This window comes from Rattus norvegicus, chromosome 4 (genome assembly GCF_021556685.1).
Source record: "Rattus norvegicus strain SHRSP/BbbUtx chromosome 4, alternate assembly SHRSP_T2T, whole genome shotgun sequence".
Taxonomy (NCBI): Eukaryota; Metazoa; Chordata; class Mammalia; order Rodentia; family Muridae; genus Rattus; species Rattus norvegicus.
The window spans coordinates 84,992,322-85,016,832 of NC_141537.1; the positions used below are offsets into that span (position 1 = coordinate 84,992,322).

Here is a 24,511-nt window from a genome sequence, read left to right on the forward strand (position 1 = left end):
AACATACATTCTGGGCTTACTGGCTGCTCTACCTACCCAGATTGTGAACCATTATTTCCCCAAGGAGCTCTTTCTTGTATAGGAGTGACTCATAGAAACTGCTGGTTTTCAAATGTTTGGTGTTGTATGCCATGAATTGGAGTCTGAATACCTGTATTTAGTCCTTGTGGCCACACATTGTAGCCTCATGCATCGTTGTTAGGGAAGTCCTGGGCACCCTTGTTATCCGTCTTGGTCTTTGAGAATTATGAAGTGAGACTTGGCTACCTTAACGGCATTTAAGAGTCTGTTCAGCAAATCCTATCAACTCCTTGTATTTTCTCACCCTTGCTGCTGACTTATCTCAAACTCTTTATTTCTCCTTTTTGACGTTTTATTTGCTTTTTAGTTTAATGAGTTGAGAAGTGGAGAGAATCAAGTACAGCCAGTGCTCTTACTTGCCGAGCCATCTTTCCAGCCCCAAGAAAAAACCCTTTTAAAGTATGTATTTCAGTTAGGGAAACAGAATTCCTGAATGAGAAGCATAAGAACTCTTCTCCCTGGTGATAGATAGATAGATAGATAGATAGATAGATAGATAGATAGATAGATAGAGATAGATAGATATAGTGTGTGTGTGTATGTGTGTGTGTGTGTGTGTATTACACATTACTGTATATGACTATGATTCTAGTCTAAGCCATGAGGATGCCCATGACTTTGATCTTAACAACTGAGAAAAGACAGTTCCTATAGGAACCTTCACATCCTAGAAGTAGGTGTAAGATGTCTCTCTCATCACTGGTTATAGATCTCTAAGAGTACTTTTGGTTCTGTCTGCACATTGGTTCCAGATCCTCTAGGAGGCCCTCTTTCCTGTCTGAGCTGCGATGAACATTCCAGACTGACCTTTTGATAGCCGTGCTTGTGTTTTTTACTTCTAGCCAGAGGAGTCTTACATCAGGAGAAACTGATCACACTGGGCCCTTCATTTTTTTATTTCAGATTTTTCCTAGCCAAAGTAAATTGCATATCTGAGATCAAAGGTTTCCAGATTCTCTGGCTCAACATTAAAACTATGAGGGTGGAAAGAATAGTGAGATAGTAAGATATGAGATTACTGCCTAAGTAGGGGTAGGTAGCATTCTTCCGTTTAGTATGCTAGTTTGATTTTTAACCGAGCACTTCAGGTAAATAGTAGTCCACACTGAGTGTTGTAGGAAAGAACCTACCATTTAAGTATCAAAATTGACTGAAAGTGCCTCCCTTGATTTGTTGCTATTTTCAGTTTGCATTAGGACTTAGTGCAGTGTGGTAGAAAGGCCACTTACTAGTCATTTCTACACTACTGTAATGACATGTCCAAGTGTGATCAACTTTGCAGGGCTGCTTTAGCTCACATTTCTGGAGGCTCATGAACTTGGCACTGACAGTGTCCTCATGGTGATTGGCACCACAGTGGCAGGTATACATAAGGAGGTGACACATTATTTTGCCAGACAAGAAGAAGCCAGGGAGCCATTAAAGGTTCAGGCTGAGACTTGCACAACAATTTGCTCTTGGGAAAATTGCTCTAGAGTGTTGTTGTAAAAATATAAAAAAATAAAAACCGTCTTTTACCCGCTCTAGGTCCGGTACCGCAGTGCCCCAAGATATCTGCTAGATATCTTAAGTCTCAAGTCAGCAAAGCCTCTCACCCACTTTGCTCCATCCCATATCACACTGCTGAAGGCCTCTCTCTGAGCCTGGCAGCAATCTCTCTACCTATCTAGTTCCCAAGGCAGGTTTCCATGCCAGAAACACACATCCCAATTCAGCGGTAGCCCAGGGTCTCTAGCCTGCTGCACACTTTCTTATACTTAAATCACTACATGAAAGACCACACAACACAATAACCTTTGATCCAATCGACAAGATATAATTGCCCACCTAATATACAAATCCCTGTACACATCCATCCCTTAAGAACATTTATAACAACTGTAAAGGTACAGCGTGGAATTTTTTTTTTTAAATTTTTATTTATATGAGTACACTGTATACTGTTCAGACACACCAGAAGAGGACATCAGATCTCATTACAGATGGTTGTGAGTCACCATGTGGTTGCTGGGAATTGAACTCAGGACCTCTGGAAGAGCAATCAGTGCTCTTAACCACTGAGCGTGGAATCTTAACATCAGCATCCATGTTGTCTCCTGGCTCTCTCTTTCTCCTCCCCTCTTCTGTTCCCGTCTCCTCCTCTTCCTTCAAACTTCTCTCCCACCCATCCTTCCTTCTTGTCCAGTGACAGGCCTCATTTTATCTTGTACCTGCCTCATCTGTGACATCATCCCACACTAGAGTGCCATGGAAACTCCTTAAAATTTTTGGAGCACATGTCCTCAGTGATCCAACATCAGCATACTAGAACCCCATTTTAAAAGGCGTGTGTATCAGACAAGTTGGTGATGAATTGAACATAGGAACTCTTGAAGTGCAAACACAAAGCATCTCTAAGTGTAGCAACTGATAATGTAGACCTCAAGACTTATAGATGATAGACCTCCTTTGCTCTTCTTAATGCCTTTGTATTCTTTATCAGATATGTGTTTAAAATATTGGTTGGGTAGAATATTTGCTAAGGTATTTCTTAGTTTTCTGTTGATGTGAAGAATCACCATGACTAAGACAACATAGAAGAATTTACCTGAGGCGTACAGTTTCAGAGGATGAGTCCATTGCCCAGGGTGGGGAGCACGACAGTGGCAGGCAGGCATGGTACTGAAGCAGTAGCCAAGAGCTTACGTGCTGAGGCAACAACCTCAAGGCAGATAGCTAGCTAGCTGGGAATGACCTGGGCTTTTGAAACCTCAAATTTGGGGTTGGGGATTTAGCTCAGTGGTAGAGTGCTTACCTAGCAACTGCAAGGCCCTGGGTTCAGTCCCCAGCTCGGTGGGGGGGTGGGGGAGAAACCTCAAATTCCATCCCCCAGTAACACAATAAGTCTCCAGTAAGACCATGCCTCCTAATCCTTCTCAAACCGTTCCATTAGCTGGGACCAAGTATTAAAACAAGAATGTGTGGAAAATATTCTCATTCAAACCAACACCAGCACTGTGTAGCTGTAAAGAATGTAACTGCTAGTGTATCAAATTGGGAAAGATAATTTTCACAAGATGCTTGACATAGAAACCTATTCTAACATGAAATCGTGTGTGTGTGTGTGTGTGTGTGTGTGTGTGTGTGTGTGTGTGTGTGTGTGTGTGTAAGAGAGGGGAGGGAAGGGAGAGAGAGAGAGAGAAGTTTTAAAATAAGAATAATCTAATAGAAATAGATAAGGGAATTATGGTGGAGCTTACTTTTCTCATTTAAATTGATTTAAGTCATATTGACTCTAGTCACTTTTTTTTTTCCAAAATTGAGTTGTATGAAAACATTGTAATGCATTATTATTAGTCTAATATTGAAATTGTAAATGATTTTGGTCCAACATGCCTTTAAAAAATAGAGCTTCATATTCAGATTAGTTAAATAACCTGCGTTTTCTTTATATTTTAGGATTTAAGTGCCCGGTATGCTCAAAATTTGTACCCTCAGATGAAATGGATTTGCATCTTGTGATGTGTTTAACAAAGCCAAGAATAACGTATAATGGTAAGTTTACTGCCTTAAGATACATTTCATTACCATAAATAATGAGAATTTTATGTTTGAAACAAAAATTAAATGGCAAGGGACTCAAATTCTCATCTTGAGGTAACTTTATATGTGTAAAATATAATCTATTAGGTTATATCTGTTGATAAGTGAAAATAAATATATTTTCTAAGACATTAATGGGGAAAGTGGCATTGTCTTTTTTTTTTTTTTTTTTTTTTTTTTTTTTTTTTTGGTTCTTTTTTTCGGAGCTGGGGACCGAACCCAGGGCCTTGCGCTTCCTAGGTAAGCGCTCTACCACTGAGCTAAATCCCCAGCCCGTCTTGTATTTTTTTTAACCCTTAATAATCTGACTTAATGACAAGGAATTATCAGAACTCTCCTACATAACAGGACACATCAGATGTCCCAGAAAATTCCACTGGTACATAGGAGAGAGACTGAAAAGGGACAAATGATGTTACCATAGCAATCGATGGAGCCAGGTGATGGGGGTGGGTGCACACCTTTAATCCCAGCCCTGGGGAAGCAGAGGCAGCAGAGCTCTGAGCCTGAGGCCATCCTAGGTCTACAGAGCTAGTTCGGGGATGGCCAAGACTTCCTCACTTCCTGACTCTAGATTGTTGGATTACACTTTGAGAACTGTGCTGACTAAAGTCTTTCAGGTTAGGCCTAAAAAGAAGTAATGTTTGTGATCACTGTGTTCAGGAAAAAAAAATGTGTTTAAGAGCATATAATATGTGAGGGACTGAAGAGGTATCTTAATGGTCAAGAACATTGTTGCTCTTCCACAGGGCCTTTTCCAGCACCCAGATGATGATGCACAACTCTGTTACTTCAGTTCCAAGGGACCACTTTTGACTTCTGGGCACTACATACATGTGGTGCACAAACAAACATTCGTAGGTTCATACACACACACACACACACGCACACGCACACGCACACGCACAGCACCTGTGTGTATAAAAGTAAATAATTGTTAAACAAATCTATAGTAAATGAGACATTGTTAAGAGTAGGGACGAAGTATTTTCACAAATATAGTAGATAGACAGCTAATGGGAGAAAATAAATTCAGGAAATGGAGACTGAAACTTTACTGTCACTGTGTACCTGTCCCTGTCAACTTGCAGATAAATTTCATTCTTGCAATAACTGGCAGTTGCTTTGGTCTGGTATGTTGGACTAGGTTATTCTACTGTGACCCTAGTCATATAATCTTCAGTGTCATCACATAACAAGTGGAATAAATTTGGCAACTAAAAACCAAATAGTTCCCTCTTGGCTAATAAGAAAAATAGTTGGATTTTATGCTGTTTGTTGTAAGTTTAGCATAGCTGGAACTGAAGCCAGCCTGGGCTATTTATGTATTAAGATCCTGGGGTTTTGTTGTTTTATTTATTTTTTTTAATTTTATTAACATTTATTAAAAATTTTTGAGACAGGGTTTCTCTGTAGAGCTGGCTATCCTGGAACTTGCTCTGTAGACCAGGCTGGCCTTGAATTCACAGAGGTCTGCCTGCTTCCACCTCCCATATTCTAAGATTAAAGGTGTGAGCCACTACTGTAGATGAGGAACTTAGCTACACTAATACCATTACAAAAAGGAAAAGACATTCAAGGTTAAAAAGATGTCTAAATGTAAAAGTTAGTTTGAAATAAAGCGAATGGCAAAAGTCCTAGTAACTAGCTAAGTTTAGCAGCTGTCTTTTGTGTCCTTATATCTAAGATACTACACTAAGTGCCAAGATCCAGTGACTAGGACAAGTAGAACTTATGGCCTCCCAAGAGTAATGAGATGAATACATTCCTCAGATAACTGTCGGGTGCTTTAGGAAGATTCTCTTCAACATTCTGTCACAGTTTTAGTCTCAGTGGTGACTGAACATTCCTGCCATTCAGTTACCAGTGTGTAAGTAGAAATAGCTTCTAGCAATTACTTTGAATATCAAACGTGATGGTTAGATCCTGACTTTTTGCCTTGTAAAATTGTCTTCTTTATATAATCTAGTTGAAATTCAGTCACTTAAGATTTCTATTCAAGCTCAGAATTTGAAGCTAAAAGTAGGTAGGTTTGTTTCCATTCTTACTCTGTTGTTCTGTCATGTTTACTATGAATAGCCTTAAAATAACTTCAGTGTTTTGCTACATTTTATTACATTGAAAAGCATAATATAGTTGTGTATAATCTCAGTATTCTGTAATTTTAATTTTTGCATATTCAGAAAATAATATATGTGGTTTTTATTTCCTGATTTAACTGTTTGAGTTGTTAAACTTGTCTACTAGATTGTCTCAAAGTATAACTAAATGCAGTGGGCTCTTGCTGGTTGAGTGCTGAGTGAGAGAGTACAGTGGAAGATAAGAATGAAGAGAGGATTTTAACTTGCAGCAAGTAAGGAGAATACTAGGTTATTCTCAAAGTAGTGCTCTTGTAAGGTGGGGTCTTCTGCACAGACTGTCTAGTATGATAAAGAACAAAGTTTGCTGTAGATTGCCTAAAAGAATGAGTCAAAGTGACTCTCTGACCTTAATAGACTTCCAAATTTCCCTGTAGAGTTTTAACTGAAACAAAAAGAAACCCAAAACAAAGCAATTTGAAAGACATGTTAGAAGTCTTTAAAAAACAGCAGCCTTGAGTTTGCTCCTAATGCCAATTCTATTTGGCCATTGTGACAACAAAACCACACAGGCAAGCAGGCAGGCCGGCAGGCACACGCTTTCTACTGTGTTTGGAAACAAAGTTAAAGCCATTCTGAAAACTAGGCCTGGGTCGGTCTATAAACATTTACATCAAGAAGCAAAGTTTTAATAAACTGTTATGTCGTTTTAATTTAAAACTAGCTTGTGGGCTGTGATGGTGAAGAAAGGATCTTTGACTGGGGGTTAAGGAAATGTGTGACACATTCATAACGTGCCTCCCTGTTGTGGGCATGGGGAATTCTAACTGCTTTAAAGGCAAAGGCCCAGAACACCACTTACCACAGTGGTGGTGAGTCTATTTGGAGGTAGCCTTTTTAATGCCTAAGCAAAGCATTCATTATGTTATCACAAAGTTTAGAACAGGTGAGTCAGAGACTCTTGAGGCTGAATCTTTTCATCACATGACTCTTTATAGTTTCATGTTTGAATTCCTAAATGTTGACACCACTTCAGTTGGCTTCGTGTGAATCATATTAATGCTTAAACAAGAATTGTCTTTCAGTATACTTAATAGTTGTATCCTGTGCAGACTTCCAGAAGTAGCTTGGTCTGAAATTTTGAAATTTATTTGTGAAGTTTATATTAACTATCTACAAAAATCCACAACATAGGCTTATTTTTAGACAGCTGTATTTATAGAGGAACTCTAGGAGAGGATGAGTTGCAGACATGTGAGTGTGAGCTGAGACAGCGTGAGAAACATCCCACAGAGATACTCCACATGCTCCTATCGAGGAACCTGCTTTGGCAGCATTTGTTGGATTCAAAGAAAACGGTCCTTGGTGTCTAGGTTTACTCCTGCTCTTGGGCTTAGGAATGCCAGTTCCCCATACTAGTGTTGCTGGCTTTGTCAGTTTCTCAGCATCTGTGACCAAAAAAAACCCCAAAACAAAACAACAACAACAACAACAACAACAACAACAACAACAACAACAAAAGCCAGCTTGACAGGAGAAGATTAGTTTTTGACCTGTGCTTTCAGGTCATGATGCTTTGGCCTCTGGAAGGCAGGACTGTGACAGAAGAGACAGATTCTTGTTTCCCGATGGCCAGGAAGCAGAGTAAAAGAGGGTGTGGTGGTGGCTCTGTCACACCCTTGAAGGGTGTGCCCAACAATGACCCCTAACCTGCCACAGCACCACAGTGTGGGCAGTAAGCATCGCACACAGCTGGAGGACAGAATGGGTCTAATACTGACTTTAGCCAGTCTGGATTTTGGGGGCATGTGTCATCTACAAGTGAGTTGTCATTGAGCACTTCTCTGGTTTTATTTCTTGGCTTACTGAATCACTCATAAGCTTACTGTAGGATATCCTTGACACTGTGTGTGGGGCATGTTGCTTTTTAATTTTTTAATTAGCATTAACCTGCCAAATGGATTCTGCCTTTGAACTTGAGTAGTGTGTATGTTATTTTCTTCTCTTTTAAACAAAAGGCAGCTTAATTTATTTAAGGTTTTTTTTTTTTTTGAAACAGAATTTGTAACCCAGCCTGGCCTCAAACTTAGCAGATCTCTTGCTTTAGCCTCCCCAAGTGCTGGGCTCCTGGGATCTCGATCCCTCCCAACCCCCCCCCCCCCTTTCTCTCTCTTGTTGTTAGATTGTGTTGGTAGATTTTTCAAATGGCCTAATTAAATTGTATTGAGTTCTTATGTTGCTGGATTTTTACATCTTAATCATGGGGTATTTAAAACCATTGTTACTGAGGTTACACAAAAGCAAAGATTATGAATTAGAAACTCTTCCTTTGCTCTGAAATTGTCTTATTTAGAAAGTTCTGGTGTCTCCATCAGCTACAGAAGTACTATGAAACCATCTGTTCTTTTAAAGATAGATTACTGACAGTTCCATCAGTGAAGTTCTTATTGCTCTTTGAATGCTTTCTGGAAATTTTGTTTGAAAATAACCCTTTTCTATAACTGAGTGGTATAATGACCCCTCAGGGAGGGGCAGGAGAAGCAGGACTTCAGGCCAACCTGGGCTACATGAGACCCTCTTTCAACCACCCAAAATAATAAGTAATAATATTTTCCTAAATTTTATATTTCATTATTATAACATTTTTACATGATTTTTCTTTTTTATATTTTTTCATTGTAATGTGTGTTTTTGTATGTGTGTTTTAGACAAGCTAAAGTATTGATATTAATGCTAAGTACCAAATAGCTTATTTCTTTTCATTTTCTGTAATTTAATAACATTTTAATCCCTTTACCAAGTTAATGTGCTTTCCTCCTTTTACTAATTTCAAAGATAAACTTGGTAGATGATAGTAGAACGCCGTTTGGATTTTAATGTTGCAGAGTGATGTCTGCACCACTCTGTTTCAAAATTTGTTGATATATTTGTAGTTAAGTACATCACTGCTTTCTGTAAATAATGCTTATAAGCTACTATAGCTAGTTTTAGCTATCAACATGACACAAACCTAGGAAGTCACCTGGGAAGAGGGAATCTGGACTGAAGACATGGCTTGTTCAAATAGATCTGTGGCCTGGCCTTGTCTCTGGGGTATTTATTTTCTCAATTGCTAATTGACAGAGTGAGCCTGGCCTGAATTGAAAAGATGGTTGAGCCATTAACGTATCTAAGTGCTCTCGAAGAGAGCCCGGCTTTGGTTCCCAGCACCCACACAATAGCTCACAGCCTCTGCAACTTCCCTCCAGTGCCCTCTTCTGACCTCCTCAGGCACCAGGCACACACATGCTCCTCAGACAAACATGCAGGCAAAACGCTCATATACATAAAACACATTTTTCCAAAAGTAGCTGACCATGAGCCTATGAACAAGCCAGCAAGCATCGTCGTTCCTCCATAGTCTGTACTTTGATTCTTGCTTGACTTTTGAGCTCCTCCCTGCAAGTATACCTACATGTGTAATCCAAACAAACACTTGTACCCCAGTTTCTCTTAGTCAGTGTTTATCATAGCAACAGAAGCAAACTAGAACATACGCGATGCATGTTTTCTGTGAATTAAAGAAAATCTTCAGTGTTGTCTTAGTGTTGTCTGTCTGTCTGAGATAGGTGCTCACTGTAAACCCTGGACCACCCTGACTGGCTTGGAGCTTGCTAGGTAGACCACATGAGGCTAAGACTCTGTTCAGCCTGCCTCTGTCTCACAGGGAATAAAGGCATGTGCCACCACATCTGGCTGCTTCAGCAGTTCACTAACATACACATTAAGTTGGTTGAATTATGGAATATTCCGTGTCCTTGCTAGGAATTGTTTGGTCTACATAAGTCTGATGGAGAAATTTTTATAAAATCCTCCACTATAACTGGTTTTACCAATTCTTCTTGGATTTAAAGTCTCTTAAGTTGTGTTGGTGGCATTAGCCTTGTAGAAAATGTTCTAGTTTTAGATATTTTATATGTGTATACATGTTTATATATGTACAGGTATTTGTACATATGTATGCTTGTATATAGAGATTAAAGATTGATGTTATCTTCTATTACTTACTCTCCATCTTGTTTTTTGAGAACAGGGTCTTACTGAACCTGCGAGTCATCAGGTCCACTAGCCTAGCTGAACAGAGCTCCAACCTGCCTGTCTCTGCCTCACCAACTCGTGGGTTACATCTGCATGCCCCCAGGCCCTGCCGTGACATGGCAAACTCAGGTCCTTATGCCTGCACACAAGTATTTGACCCACCGAGCCCCCTCGCAGCCTTTGGCTTTATGTATTGCACAGCTCTGTTATTTGCCCAAACATCTGTTTAATTTATTTGAGCATTGGTCTTTGGACTAGAACTTTTTAAGGACAGGTCTCCTGTAGCCAAAGCTGTACTTGAATCCACTGTGCAGCCAGACCTGGACTTGATCGACTGCCCCAGCATGCACTGCTGAACTGCTAAGGTTGTTACTTCCCATACCAGTTAACCTGCCGCAGTTGTGTGAGCTCTGGTATAGTATATATAAACCTCTGATTTGGGGTAAGAATCAAAGGATTTTGTTACTCATAAAATAACAACAGCCTGAATAAACAGCCCTTTGTTGGTCCTGAAACCTTGATTCCCACATCAGTGAGCAGCTGCAATGAAGAGGAGCTCAAGGAGCCTGTGCCTTTGCTGGCTCTGAATCTTCTACTGCTCTACAGATGTCCTTGAAAAGATTCCTCACGGCACAGGAAAACCAGTGTAAGCCAGGGAGAGTGGCCTTCCAAGTGTGGTCTCTTTGTTGCCTTGGCCTTCGGTCTTTGTTTTTACTTCTCTTAGAATTAACTTTTATTTTGACTAGGTTGTTTGCATGGTTACAATGCAGAGACAGAAAGTGTCCAGTGGCATCTTTTGGGTATATGCCCAAGAGAGGTATAGCTGGATCCTCAGGCAGTTCAATGTCCAGTTTTCTGAGGAACCTCCAGACTGATTTCCAGAATGGTTTTACCAGTCTGCAATCCCACCAACAATGGAGGAGTGTTCCTCTTTCTCCACATCCTCGCCAGCATCTGCTGTCACCTGAGTTTTTGATCTTAGCCAATCGCACTGGTGTGAGGTGAAATCTCAGGGTTGTTTTGATTTGCATTTCCCTTATGACTAAAGATGTTGAACATTTCTTTAGGTGTTTCTCAGCCATTCGGCATTCCTCAGCTGTGAATTCTTTGTTTAGCTCTGAACCCCATTTTTTAATAGGGTTATTTGTTTCCCTGCGGTCTAACTTCTTGAGTTCTTTGTATATTTTGGATATAAGGCCTCTATCTGTTGTAGGATTGGTAAAGATCTTTTCCCAATCTGTTGGTTGCCGTTTTGTCCTAACCACAGTGTCCTTTGCCTTACAGAAGCTTTGCAGTTTTATGAGATCCCATTTGTCGATTCTTGATCTTAGAGCATAAGCCATTGGTGTTTTGTTCAGGAAATTTTTTCCAGTGCCCATGTGTTCCAGATGCTTCCCTAGTTTTTCTTCTATTAGTTTGAGTGTGTCTGGTTTGATGTGGAGGTCCTTGATCCACTTGGACTTAAGCTTTGTACAGGGTGATAAGCATGGATCGATCTGCATTCTTCTACATGTTGCCCTCCAGTTGAACCAGCACCATTTGCTGAAAATGCTATCTTTTTTCCATTGGATGGTTTTGGCTCAACATATAAAAGAGACACGTGCTCCACTATGTTCATCGCAGCCTTATTTATAATAGCCAGAAACTGGAAAGAACCCAGATGCCCTTCAACAGAGGAATGGATACAGAAAATGTGGTACATCTACACAATGGAATATTACTCAGCTATCAAAAACAACGAGTTTATGAAATTCGTAGGCAAATGGTTGGAACTGGGAAATATCATCCTGAGTGAGCTAACCCAATCACAGAAAGACATACATGGTATGCACTCATTGATAAGTGGCTATTAGCCCAAATGCTTGAATTACCCTAGATCCCTAGAACAAACGAAACTCAAGACGGATGATCAAAATGTGAATGCTTCACTCCTTCTTTAAATGAGGAAAAAGAATACCCTTGGCAGGGAAGGGAGAGGCAAAGATTAAAACAGAGACTTAAGGAACACCCATTCAGAGCCTGCCCCACATGTGGCCCATACATATACAGCCACCCAATTAGACAAGATGGATGAAGCAAAGAAGTGCAGACCGACAGGAGCCGGATGTATACGCTCCTGAGAGACACAGCCAGAATACAGCAAATATAGAGGCGAATGCCAGCAGCAAACCACTGAACTGAGAATAGGTCCCCTATTGAAGGAATCAGAGAAAGAACTGGAAGAGCTTGAAGGGGCTCGAGACCCCAAAAGTACAACAATGCCAAGCAACCAGAGCTTCCAGGGACTAAGCCACTACCTAAAGACTATACATGGACTGACCCTGGACTCTGACCTCATAGGTAGCAATGAATATCCTAGTAAGAGCACCAGTGGAAGGGGAAGCCCTGGGTCCTGCTAAGACTGAACCCCCAGTGAACTAGTCTATGGGGGGAGGGCGGCAATGGGGGGAGGGTTGGGAGGGGAACACCCATAAGGAAGGGGAGGGGGGAGGGGGATGTTTGCCCGGAAACCGGGAAAGGGAATAACACTCGAAATGTATATAAGAAATACTCAAGTTAATAAAAAAAAAAAAAAAAAAAAAAAGAAAGAAAGTGTCCAGTGAAAGTTCCCTCTCATCTTAGCAAGCTCACGGTTCTTTGCATAGGTAGCTTGCATTTCTTGCACTCTTTCCAGTAGAGAAAGGGTACGTGTGTATGTACATAGCTGAGAATACTTCTTTGGGACTAGTATCTTGTAGTCATGCCTATGCTCAGCCAAGGTTGTGTGTATTTGTTTTCCTGATAGTGGACATACATTGTAGCCTTAGAGGACTAGAGTTCATTTCTGGGTTTGGCTTCTCTTCCCTTGTTGCTTTTGTTAGTAATTGATCATCTCTGTATAACCTGCCCCATGCCAGGTATAGAACTAGTCAGGTACTAGTTATGTCTGCTTTATGAGGTAGCTGCCACCCCCAAATGTTCCTAAATTAACTGGAAACTTAGAATCAGACCTGAAGCTAAGTTATACACATGATGCTGTATGATTTTTATAGGTTTGGGGTTGGGTTTTCGTTTGTTTCTGTATTCAAATTGTTTGACTCTTTTATTGCCATTATGAGCCTACCTTTAACATTGTAACTTCATGCATTGTTCTGATTTTTAAAGTACATAGTAATAAATAAAGCTTGAAAATCATGTAGAAATGATAGCATTTTTGGCTTTTTAGTAATTGATTCTTTCCCTCTCTGTAGTGATTCAAAATGAATGAGTCTGAATGTTAATTAAAAGCATAGTTTATTACTTTTTTAAAATGTATTCAACAGTTTTAAGTTTGTTGGAGGGTAGAGTGCCGTGTAGGACAATATTTGATTTAGGTATAGCAAATTGTGATGTTTGTTTTCTTTCTGTGAACATGAGAGAAGTGGGGAGTGGATTGAAAGTCTGCAAGCTTAGGAAGTAATTCTGTATGTACTGATTCCTTAGGCGGCGTGTGTGGCTATTTGCAGCCTATGAGGAACTTTTCTTTTTAGTACTTGGTTTTTTGAGTTTGCTTTTAGGTCACCTTAGGAATGGAAATGTGCTTTGGAAGCCGACTTTTCTTCCCTTCTGTTGCAATTTTCCCGTTCCAGATTCAAGTCCATTTCATTTTGGTCACATTTTCTTGAAGGAAATGCCAAGTGTGTATTTCCAAAATATTTCCAGGCATATGATTTTTAAATTATTAAAAACTCTGTTTTCCTTTTGTTTGCTCTTGAGACCTATGGACTACATTACTGTGCAGGCCAGGCCGGCTTCCCACTGGCACTCCTCCTGCATGCTTAAGATTTTAGCTGTGAACCATCCTTCAAAGCTAGGGTTGATCTGACTTTTATATTGTTGCTAACATTACAGTTGAACGGCAGCTGCATGGTTAATAGAATCGATTCTCTGTTGTATTTATACACAAAAAACATAGGCATTGAGGCTGAGAGTCCTGTAATTCCAAGGTGAGCCAGATGTGATTGTGAGAGATGGAAACCAACTCCAGCAGGGGTTGCAGTTTGAGCAGACTAATAATGGTTCACCATATTTGTATTGATACATTTAACCTCAAAGTCAGCTTCAGTCTATTAAATATCACGAGCTGTGCTACCAGTATATGAATAAAACAACCCCTGTGTATCTGAAATGTCAAATATTAGCATTAATTCCTTTAATCTAATTCAGATATCTGAAATATCAGTAAGAGCCCACTCTCCACTATTCAAGTAATTGCTTTCTACTAATGTTGTGATTTTTTTTTTAATTTTTGATTTTTCTAGGGATTATTTCACATTTCAGCTGCTTTTGTTTTCTTCTGCTATCATTGAGGGTTCAAGAAAAAGTAAATCCTCAGGTAAAACGCCTGACCTGTGATGGTGCGCGGCCTCTCATTGGCTGGGAAGATGAACCTTTCTCCTGTTGGATGCTTTCTGAAAGGGCCTGTGGTGATTAGACTTATGCATGGAGCCCTGGCTGCCCGACACTCGGCCTTTGTTGTTCTGGCTTTGGGAGACTTTGGCTGTCTGCTTTTCTTCATGTTGTCTTGAGCCACAGTAACTACATGGATATGTGCTTGGACTTGCTAAATATTTTAATTTTGCATAGTTGGCTGCTTGAATTGTAAGTAATCTCTTTGGACAATGCAAACTTAAAGAGCTTGAGAAGCTATAAGTGAAATATCAATTTACAGAAATTTATAATTAGTTTACAAATATATGCTCATCAGCTATTACATATTTTGAGGTTTGATATTTTCAACTAAAGTTGAAAATTCAAGAGCTGATTGCAGTTGGCTTGTGGCCACTGTAGCTAGCACAGATGATGCTGTTTCTTTTCTGACTGAACATGTTATTGGCCAGGGTTGCTTAAACCTGTTCAAGCAGTGGGCTGCTCTCTGCTCTCTGCCTTATAATGTATTACTAACTCCCAGCAGCGGAGGGTGGCCAGTCTCAAGGCTTTTCCCCCAGGAGCTGGAGAGATAATTCAGTGATTAAGAGTATACGACTCTTGCAGAAGAACCCAGTTCAATGTCTAGCACCCACTTGGGGCACCTCACAACTGCCTATGGCTACAGGCAGATCAGAGGACCCCACGCCTCTGACCCGAGAGTACTAGCACACAGTGTTCTTAAGAATTAAACTTTTAAAAAAAGTATGTTCTCTAAATTCTTGGTCCTCTCCAGCTTGAGAATTTCACACATTTAAGGTAGTCTGAAACTGTTCATTTGCATCAATATGCTATTTAATGAGAAAGTTTTAAAAAATGGAATGAAGTTATTTCTTAACAAAATTCACGAAGTAGGCAAAGTCCTACTTAATTAACCAATCTAAATCCAAGTTGTGGTCCCAAAACACAACTAATTTAGTGTTTCTGATCAGTTCCTTTACTTCCTCAAGCCTTTTTGCTCACGTGTAAATGTGGATAACAGTCGTTATTGTGTAAGATTAACATCAAATACAAGTATGTCCAAAAGAATGCAATAAAGTGCTTACTTGTATTTATTGCCTTAGTGAATGAAGCCACAGTGTGTGCAGTGTTGGGCAAATCATCTGCATGTCATTGTTCGTGGTCTGCCCATAGCAATGGTGGATATGGTTGGAAGTGTCTCACATTCCCCAGCAACATGGATGTCTTTGAACAACTGGAATAGCAGAATGAGGAATAAAAGAAATAGGATAATATAGTTGCCTTTTTCTTTTTGAAGAAGTTAATAAAGTATTTCCTACAAATAAAACAAATTTCTGGTAACTTACAAAATATTTTACATAATCCTTTAAAATCTCAACTACAGTATTTTTAGTACATTCCCTGTGTTAATATTGTAGACAAGTAATAGGATGTTTCAAAGGTTGACGTAGTCAGATTACTAGCAAAATGGAAATCTGTATTAAGTTTTCAGTTTTCAACTTTTCAGAGTTCTTGTTTGTTTGGTTTTTGAGACAGGATCTCATATGTAGTCTAGGTTGTCCTCACTGTGTAGACCAGGTTAGCCTCAAACTTAGCGAGAGGGGATACTCCTGCCTCTGCCTCCCAAGTGCTGGAGTAGAGGTGTATGCCACCATGCCAGCCCATAGATCTTTAAATGTTTGTGAGTGGTCTCTTCCCCAGCTCCATTTCTCACTGTGTACCTTAACTTCATAAAATACCTTCCTCCTGTCTCAGCCTCCTGGGTATAGGTAGGACTGAGCTGCCATGCCTAGCTCGACCTCAATCCTGCACTCCTACTCTTACCTGCTCCTTCTGTACCCTCCACCCTGGACCAATCTCCTTTCTTAGGCAGATACCAAGACACTTGGGTATCTGTTACTACGTTGAGATGGAATGCACCCCCAAAGTGATTTTGGCTACCCACCTCTTGTTAAATGTCATTGTTTCAATTTTTTTCCATAGATGTACGTTAAAGATAATACACTGAGTAAGAAAGACACCAGAGAGGTAGACTGGCCAACTACTCCAGATGTTAGATCTGCGATGAACACTTTGAAAAAGCACAGTTCAGTTTTCACCTTGCACAGTGATTTTTTTTTTCTTTTAAACTGTAAAAAATGTTTTTGTGTGGATTTAATGAGAGGACTTTCAATTTTGAAAAACTAAGCATGTTTTTTGTTTGTTTGTTTGTTTGTTTTTGGTTCTTTTTTTCGGAGCTGGGACTAAGCATGTTTTTTGAGACCGTGATTATGAGGTTTTAAGAATGAGCTGGTTCTAACTTAGTTGTACACCAGATACTATTTGAGCATTGGGTACCTGGAGTATTAACAGTGGCTCTTATTTGTCTGGTCAAATAAGAATTCTACAGGAAACTCTTTGGAGCAGTTTGATCTTTTGCTTTGAGGTGTTTGTGTGGGGGTGTACTTGTCTTGATACTGAAAATATAGTTGTCATTGTCGTGTAGCTAAAAGGAATTAAAAATCGGAATAACTGCCTTAACTGAAGTGTCTGAGGTTCACACTCGCCCTGTCAAGGTTAAAACACTAGATAGAATTCTTAAAGTACAATTCTTATTCTTAGATTTTTAAAATATCATTTTATAGATTGGATTTGCCTTTGTTGTACAAATTTTATGGGTAGGGTATAATTTAGAAATACATTTAATAAAAATTGTAAATATTTTAGCTTTAATAAGTACTGAAATTGTTACAGCAAATTCTTTTTTAAGGCATGGTAATAAAGACATGACGCCTGGTTATAGGTCAATGTAGACGTGTTAGAGAGAAGTCTGGTGTTTCCCTCTAAGCGATGCATTTGGTTCTTCTGTTCTGTTTCATGTTGAACCTGTTAGGTGGACCTGTGGAAATGGCCAATGCCATTTGTTCTCAGATGCTCGTCTCTCTCATCTTTGTCTTCAGGATGAGTGAGATTGAGAACTAGTGTCTCCTGAACTCTGAATACATTCTCAGTCAGCTAGAGGAGACTGGTGTGTTTTAAGACAAGCGTGTGCTGCACTTTTGTTTGCTTTTGTTTCTTTTGCGACAGGGTCACTCTGTAACTAAGGATAACCTTGAACTTGCAGTCCTCCTACCTGAAGCTTCCCCTATGCTGGGATTATGTGTCGTAATTTATGGAGGTGTTTTTCTACCTTGAGGAATGTAGACTCAGTGGTGCCTTTCACAGTCATGTATGGGGCTGCATAGAAAGTAGCGCTTCAGTTTTGAGGTTTATAGAAAACTTATTCACACCTTTATTAGGCTTAAATTGGTTTTACCTTTGCAGGTAAATCTGCATGGCAGTATACAGTGTATTTTTTAAAACAGAAATCTTTATTAAGTGGTTTTCTCTATTTTGCAGTGCTGGGGATAAAGCCCACCATCTTTTGCTCTTCCTGCTGTCTGTCTGTTTAGTGCTTTAACTGTAAACTGGGTCCTTAGATGAATGGCCAAACACTAAGACTTGAGGGGAGATGAAGAGAGGGGAGGTAGAGACAGAACAGAACTCCAGGGTAGGGACAAAACAGGAAGGGATGGCTTCAGTCCAGCCACAGGTGATGATAGCGGTCCCTCTGGGCAACAGAAAAAGAATGCAGTCCAGGAATTGAGGAGTATGCTGTACCACGCGTTCTTATCTCTGTTAGCTGCTGATCATGATATGTTAGCTTATGAGTGCGGCTACCTTTTTATTCATGGAAGTTGTTCATTACCAGGCTTCTGTTCTCCATCTGCTGCATCAGAGTGAGTCATTGAGGGGAGCCATATAATCTAAAGTTTTAATCCATGCCCAGCAGTGATGGCGGTGCTTAAGGTTTTCAGCATTTTTAAACACAAAGGATATGTAACTAGCATGCAAGTTCAACCAGGGTCTCTTTAAACACGGATATAGAACACTAAGCTAGGAGTGGGGTGTACTTTTATTCCCTCTACCCAGGAGGCAGAGGCAGGGGAGGATCTCTGTACATTTGAGGCCAGCCTGGTGTACATAGTGACTCTGGGCCAGCCATGGATACATAGTAAGACCCTGTCTCAAAAATAAAAAAAATACAAACAACATAACATGATTTAAGTTACAATTTCTGATTTTTTTTAAAGAAACATCTGATTTGTAGTAAGAGGTTTTTCTTTATGTTTTAAACATCATGAAGTTTTTATGGTACCTTCAGCGCTGTCTGGAAGCCACATAGATCACTGTCTGGGGTTGGCATGCCATTGTTGATGGGAAAGATTAAGAAGAGCTTCTTTTTTGTGTGCCTAATCTCCAAAATGCTGGAGTTCTTAAACAATAACATTTATATCCTTCTGCATCTTTTTTTTTTTCCCTTTGAAATAAGCAGCTTTCTTAGCAGTTTCCTGTAGGGAATGGTTTCTTTTTGTCTTAGTTTAAAAAAAAAAAAAAAACAAAAACAAAAACAAAAAACTTACTGTGGTGTTTTATATTCGTGCCTTCTTTACCATAGTACACTAAAAACTAATATTGATCCATAGGGAAAAGAATATGAATTTCAAATTAAAATAATTGAGTTGTTGGCTTTGGATCAGAATCTGTGCAAGCTGAGAACTCTGGTAGTGTGTCCGTGTTTACTCTTATGCCTCTGAAATGGGAATGTAAGACGTCCGGAAGCAGCCGTGGTGAGCACTTAAGTCGCTGTCAGTGGTCCTTCCGAGTACAGGTGCTAAGGTGTATGCAGTTGTGCAGGTGTAGTGTGTCATTCATTGATGGCTTTGGTTTTGTCTCTGTGTTTCATTTGATGGCCAGTCCTGCTGTACTAATCTCCTTCTCTCTTCACAGAGGATGTGCTGAGTAAAGATGCGGGGGAATGTGCAATATGCCTTGAAGAATTGCAGCAGGGAGACACCATAGCACGACTGCCTTGCCTGTGTATATATCATAAAGGGTGAGTTCAGTGGTACTTTAATTTGATATCAAAGCAAATTAATTATTCTCTTAGTTCAAGCATGTAGTTAGAGCTAAAAGGTTTCTTCTTCATGCAATCTCTTCTGCTCAACTTAGGATAATAACACTCTACCTTCCTTCTCTCCCTTGCTCAGATCAAATTTGAACATGCATCTGTTGTACCTAAATGGCTGCCATTTTTAAACCACTTAGTGTTGCCTCAAGTGTTTTTCAGCTTGGTCAGCAGGTGTCTGTGCAGCAGCCACTTCCATTGACAACTGGGACATTTAGACAGTAGGACTGTCTCCAGGTTTGTATTTCAACCAGATGGCAGGCTGAGACTCCGCAGATTTGGAATTCTTGCATTGACCCCAAAGCCCACTTGTTTTTTTATACATTCTTCTTGCTTTAGAATAACAGAGACCAGTTTTAGTTTAAAAAACAAAACCAGGTGTGTCAGGGCTCTTGTTTAACCCCAGCACTCAAGAGGATGAGGCAGGTGACTCTCTGTGAGTTCTGTCTAGGCCAGCCTGGTCTGCATGCTGAGTTCCAGGCTTAGCAGTGAGACCCTGTTGCAAGAACAACCACTATTTAAGGTAATCACAAAAAGAATAGAAATTTAGGGCCTGGAGAGTTGGCTCAGGGATTGAGAGCACATCTTGGTCAGTTTAATTCCTAGCACCCATGTCAAGGAGCTCACAACCACCTGCAACTCCAGCTTGGGGGAGGCTGTAGGCGAAGGACCCAACAACCCTGGCCTCAGAGGGCACTGACTCACATGCACACACCTACACACATACACATAATTGAAAGGAATGATAGAATATAGTTAAAATTTTAAAAAGGAATAGGAAGTTTTAGCATTGGAATCAAGGAGAATAAGGTGGAATTTTACTTAAAAGTGGGGGCTATTGCAACATGGAGGAGGCAGAGGGAACAATACAAAATGGGGACACAAAAATACATCCAAAGCAAACAGTCATTCTATCTGTATGACTGAACTGCAGGTAGTGAAGTGTTCGAGTGTGATACTGATAAGCAGCCTACCTTAAAGGCACGATGAGTACAGAATTAAGGATAGAGAACTGCATCTAGGCAGTCAGTAACTGAACTCACACCACACAGCGTAAGCCACTCCAGGAAGCACTACTTAGACCAGAGTTACCATGTAATGGTAAACTCAGGAATGTTTCTTGATTATTGTCTATCTTGATATAAACTATCTTGATTATTTAAAAAAATTCCTGACTAAAAAACAAATGAGTCAAGATACAAAGAATGTTAAGCAGTTACAGCTTGCCAAGTTTTGACTTTATTTTTGCAGGTAGAATCTAGCTGTATAGCATAGCATAGCTTCAAAATGTCCTTGTAGCCTAGACTTCTCTCACAACTGTGTCCTCCCTCGACCTCCTGAGAGCAAGTGATTTGGGATATGTGTTACTGTGTCTGGCTTCCAACTTTCAGCATCTGTTTTCACTTGTCAGTACTGGAGAGAGAACTCAGGTCTTACACTCGTGCTGAGCTGTTCTTCACCACTAAGCTGCATCCCCAGCCCCGTGGTTCAGTCTGATGAATGTATATGTTTGTATGTTTACCCAATAGTTATTGAAACATAAGGTATCAAAGATTAATATACATGTAAGTCATATTGGGTATAGAAAAACTCAGGATTATAAAATAATATTTATACCCAAATTAATCTATATAATTAATGCTGCCCCAATCAAATCTTAATTTCTTGCAACTGGACACAGTGTTTCTAAAAATATATATAGACTAAAAGTGAAGGGCCAAAAATAAAAAAAGCAGTGAGCATACTCCTGAAGAATGATCCTGTTGGTACATGACCTAAGACATGAAGAAATAGAAGGACAGAACTGAGTCCATGCACACATGAGCCTGCGTGAGGGGACCACAGAATGAGACTGAGGGACATGTGAGCTGAAATCAGGACTATCAGTCCTTCCACTGATTAACTCACTGTGTGATCTTAGATGGGCTTTGATTTCCTTGTCTGAATGTTTAAGGTAAGGATAATAGGGTAAACTTATCTAGTTATGAGGATTTAAGTGTGGGTTAAAATTTGGGAAATGTTAGCACTAATAAAACCTAAGTAAATGAAAAAAAACTAGAGGTACTGTTACAGTATAGTAGACGGAGTAAGCTTCTGGTAGTTGGTGGGGGGGACCAATTAGTTATAGATACAAAAAAGGAATTGAAATCCTATTTTTAAGTTTAAAATAAAAATTCTAGGTTGTCCCAGGCAACACATGCCAGCTAATAAGAGGCCCCACACACATATACAGCAGAGGACTGCCTGGTCTGGCCTCTGCGAGAAGATGCACCTAACCCTCAAGAGACTTGAGGCCCCAGGGACTAGTGAAGGGGGGATTGGGGGGGTGTTGGGGTTGGGGTAGAAATCTTGGCTAGCGTCCAGACAAACCACACCAGGCCAACATGGTTCCACATGGAAAGGTTTAATGTGAGGAAGAGACAAGGGAGAGAGAGAGATGAGAGAGAAGTGTAGGAGGAGTAAGAAGGGGAGGAGGAGGAGGAAGAGGAGGAGCAGGAGGAGGGAAGGGGTGAGGGGAATAAGGAAGAAGGGACAAAAGGGAAGAGGGGAAGGGCAAGGGAGAACAAGAACAAGAGAATGAGGAGGGAGCAAGCAACTCCTTTTATAGTGTCAGGCATACCTGACTGTTGCCAGGTAACTGGGGGTGGAGCTTAGACAGAATGCTAACAGGAAGGTTTCGGGGTGGTGAGAAATAGGATGAAGAACTGTCAGAGGCAGACTGGGAGTTGGATAACAAGTGGACTGTAAAAAAAAAGATTAAAGATAATTTTAAAAAAAATTAAAAGTTTAGTGAAGAGGAAATAGAAAAACATTCTAGGTTGTCTCTGCAATACATGTGAAATTCAAAATCTAAGGAAGTAGAGAAAAAAATGAGGATTTTTTTTTTTTTTACCTTTTCATAAGAACTTTCTTTTTGTTTAAGCTAGATCCTCCAAAATAAGCTTAAGGTGTGCTCAGAGATGGCTCAGCAGCTAAGAAACTGGCTTCAGTTTCCAGCAGTCACATGGTAGCTCTCAGCCTCCCGTAATCCTGGTTATAGAGGCTCTAACACCTCCCTCTTCTGACATCCAGGAGCTCATATACATATATGGTCCACCTACTCAGAGTTAAGAAATAAACTTAGAAGATTGATAAAATTGTTACAAATTGTAGCATATTTACATTTGAGGTAGAAATAGTAGAAATGGCTCTGAGCTTTGACAACATTTTATGTTTGAAATAGAACAGCAGTTCTTCAGTCAGATGCTGCAGCAGATAACGTGTGTAGTTGGCAGTTGGAGACAGGATGATATAGTAACATGGAAATACTCTGTCCATGTGATACTTTGTCCAGCATAAGTGCTACTGTGTAACGGCTGCAGGTGAGAACAGGCCATTCAGGACTGCAGTGTGGAAGGGCACTCATCCCCACGGCCCTGCCCAGAGCTCCATTAGGCTCTGTGGTTCTAAAGAGCTCTGTCACAGTTCTAAGTTCTAGGTGATTGGCTTTAGTCTTCATGGCCTATCAGTCTGGATTCTTCCTTCACTATATGTGATATTAAACTCATCAATAATCCAAAACTACAGTATTTATTAGAAATCAACATGTTTTTGTTCTGGTAACAAAATATGTTATGGTTTTCCTTTATCTGATATTAACCATCAAACCTTGTTACTTAGTTTATGATTTGGTGGAAAAGCTTTTATTAAAAAGCATGCATAGTGCCAGGCATAGTGCTGTCTACCTGTAATGCTAGTATTTAGGAGACTGAAGCAGAAAGAACTCTTAATTTGTGATCAGCATAGAATATAACAATACCTGCTTTACTTCAGAAACCCTGACCCCACACCAGACAGAAAGACAGACAGACACACGCACACGCACGCACGCACGCACACACACACACACACTGAGATACCTCAATAATAGTAGCCTTTTGGAAATCTGTAAGAAGAAGACCAAAGGAGGTGGGGGCGTTGAGATAGTTCAGTGGGCAAACGTACTTGCCCCAAGCCTGAGTTTGATCCTCAGGATCTTCATTCAAGTAGATGGACAGAACTTGTTCCTGTAGGCTGTGGTCACCACATGGTCACCAAAGCACACACAAGCTCCCCCTACAATAAGTAAGTAAATTATAATAAAATATTTTTGAAAGTAAAAAATTGTTAGCAATCAATTCAGAAAAGAGGATCAGTATAGTTGGTGGTGGGCATCTGTAATTGCTATTACATGTTACAAGCTGGTCCTTCTACTCTCAAGTCTGTTCTGCAGAACAAGTCTAGAGAAAGCTGCTACTGCCCATTATTGGAGGGGAAAGGAATAAGGCAGCTAAACCCGAATGTGAGCCAGCACCGAGAAAGCCTCACTATGACTTTACAAAGCCAATTCAAACTATAATTAATGACAGAATTAATTTATATTTTTTGTTTGACCTTTCAGAGGCCGACTATAGATAACTGAGAATTTCTATAGTAAAATAATAGATAAATTGTGATATACTCTTTGTCATTATTTATTTTGAAACAGGATTTCACACAAGCTTTCTAGGCTAGCCTTAAAGCTGTCATCCTCCTATCTCAGCAGCCAAACAGCTGGGATTATTTGGCATCAAGATCATGTGCTATTATTATATAATTATATAATGAAATACAAATTTAAAAGCATTTATGAAGAAGGCAAATGAGGTATAATATTTATGGTAGCACTAATTTAAATTTTTAAATATAGGGTAACACTATATATTCAGAAATACTGAATACTGAATTCCTGGTGGAGCAGCTAGGAGAAAGGATGTGTCACAGTCTAAACAACCAGTGAAGTAGTTTACAGTAGAAACTTTGTGGATTGATATCAGTTTACATGAGAATGGTTCTGAAGTTACTTAACTACACAGATTACATGGCCATAAAGTAAGAACCCATTGAAAACCACATGAGTTGTAACCACAGCTGTAGCATTTTGTTTTAAGATGTAGGTGGGAGATATTTCACAGTTCAGTGGTACACACCAGACTGAAAACACATTGTAATCACATTGGGGTATGATATTTAGATTAAATATTGTGGTGGTATCAGAAGTTGCTAAAGCATTTGGAAGTATTGACATACTTCCTTTACCTTTTATTTCTGGTGCTGTCACCTGTAGAGCCACCCTGTTGGTGTATAGGAATGGTGTCTCCTCAGTTACCACTGCAGGGTTAGCTCACTGGACTTTATGAGCAGAAATTCACATGTGCCCCCAGTGAGAACACTGAGCAGTTTGAATCCTGTTTTAGTGACTTACAAGCTGCTGGTTACTTGTTCTTGGAAGACATTGATT

At 39.9% G+C, this 24,511-nt stretch overlaps 1 protein-coding gene across 2 annotated transcripts in view; it reads left to right on the forward strand.

The window, feature by feature from the left end:
- Positions 1–24,511, forward strand: part of Znrf2 (zinc and ring finger 2) — a 77,446-nt gene that overhangs the window by 43,200 nt on the left and 9,735 nt on the right. For both annotated transcript variants that reach the window (XM_087658109.1, NM_001108628.2), the window contains 2 exon segments: positions 3,520–3,615; positions 19,035–19,140. In XM_087658109.1, coding sequence (XP_087514235.1) covers positions 3,520–3,615; positions 19,035–19,140 — 202 coding nt within the window.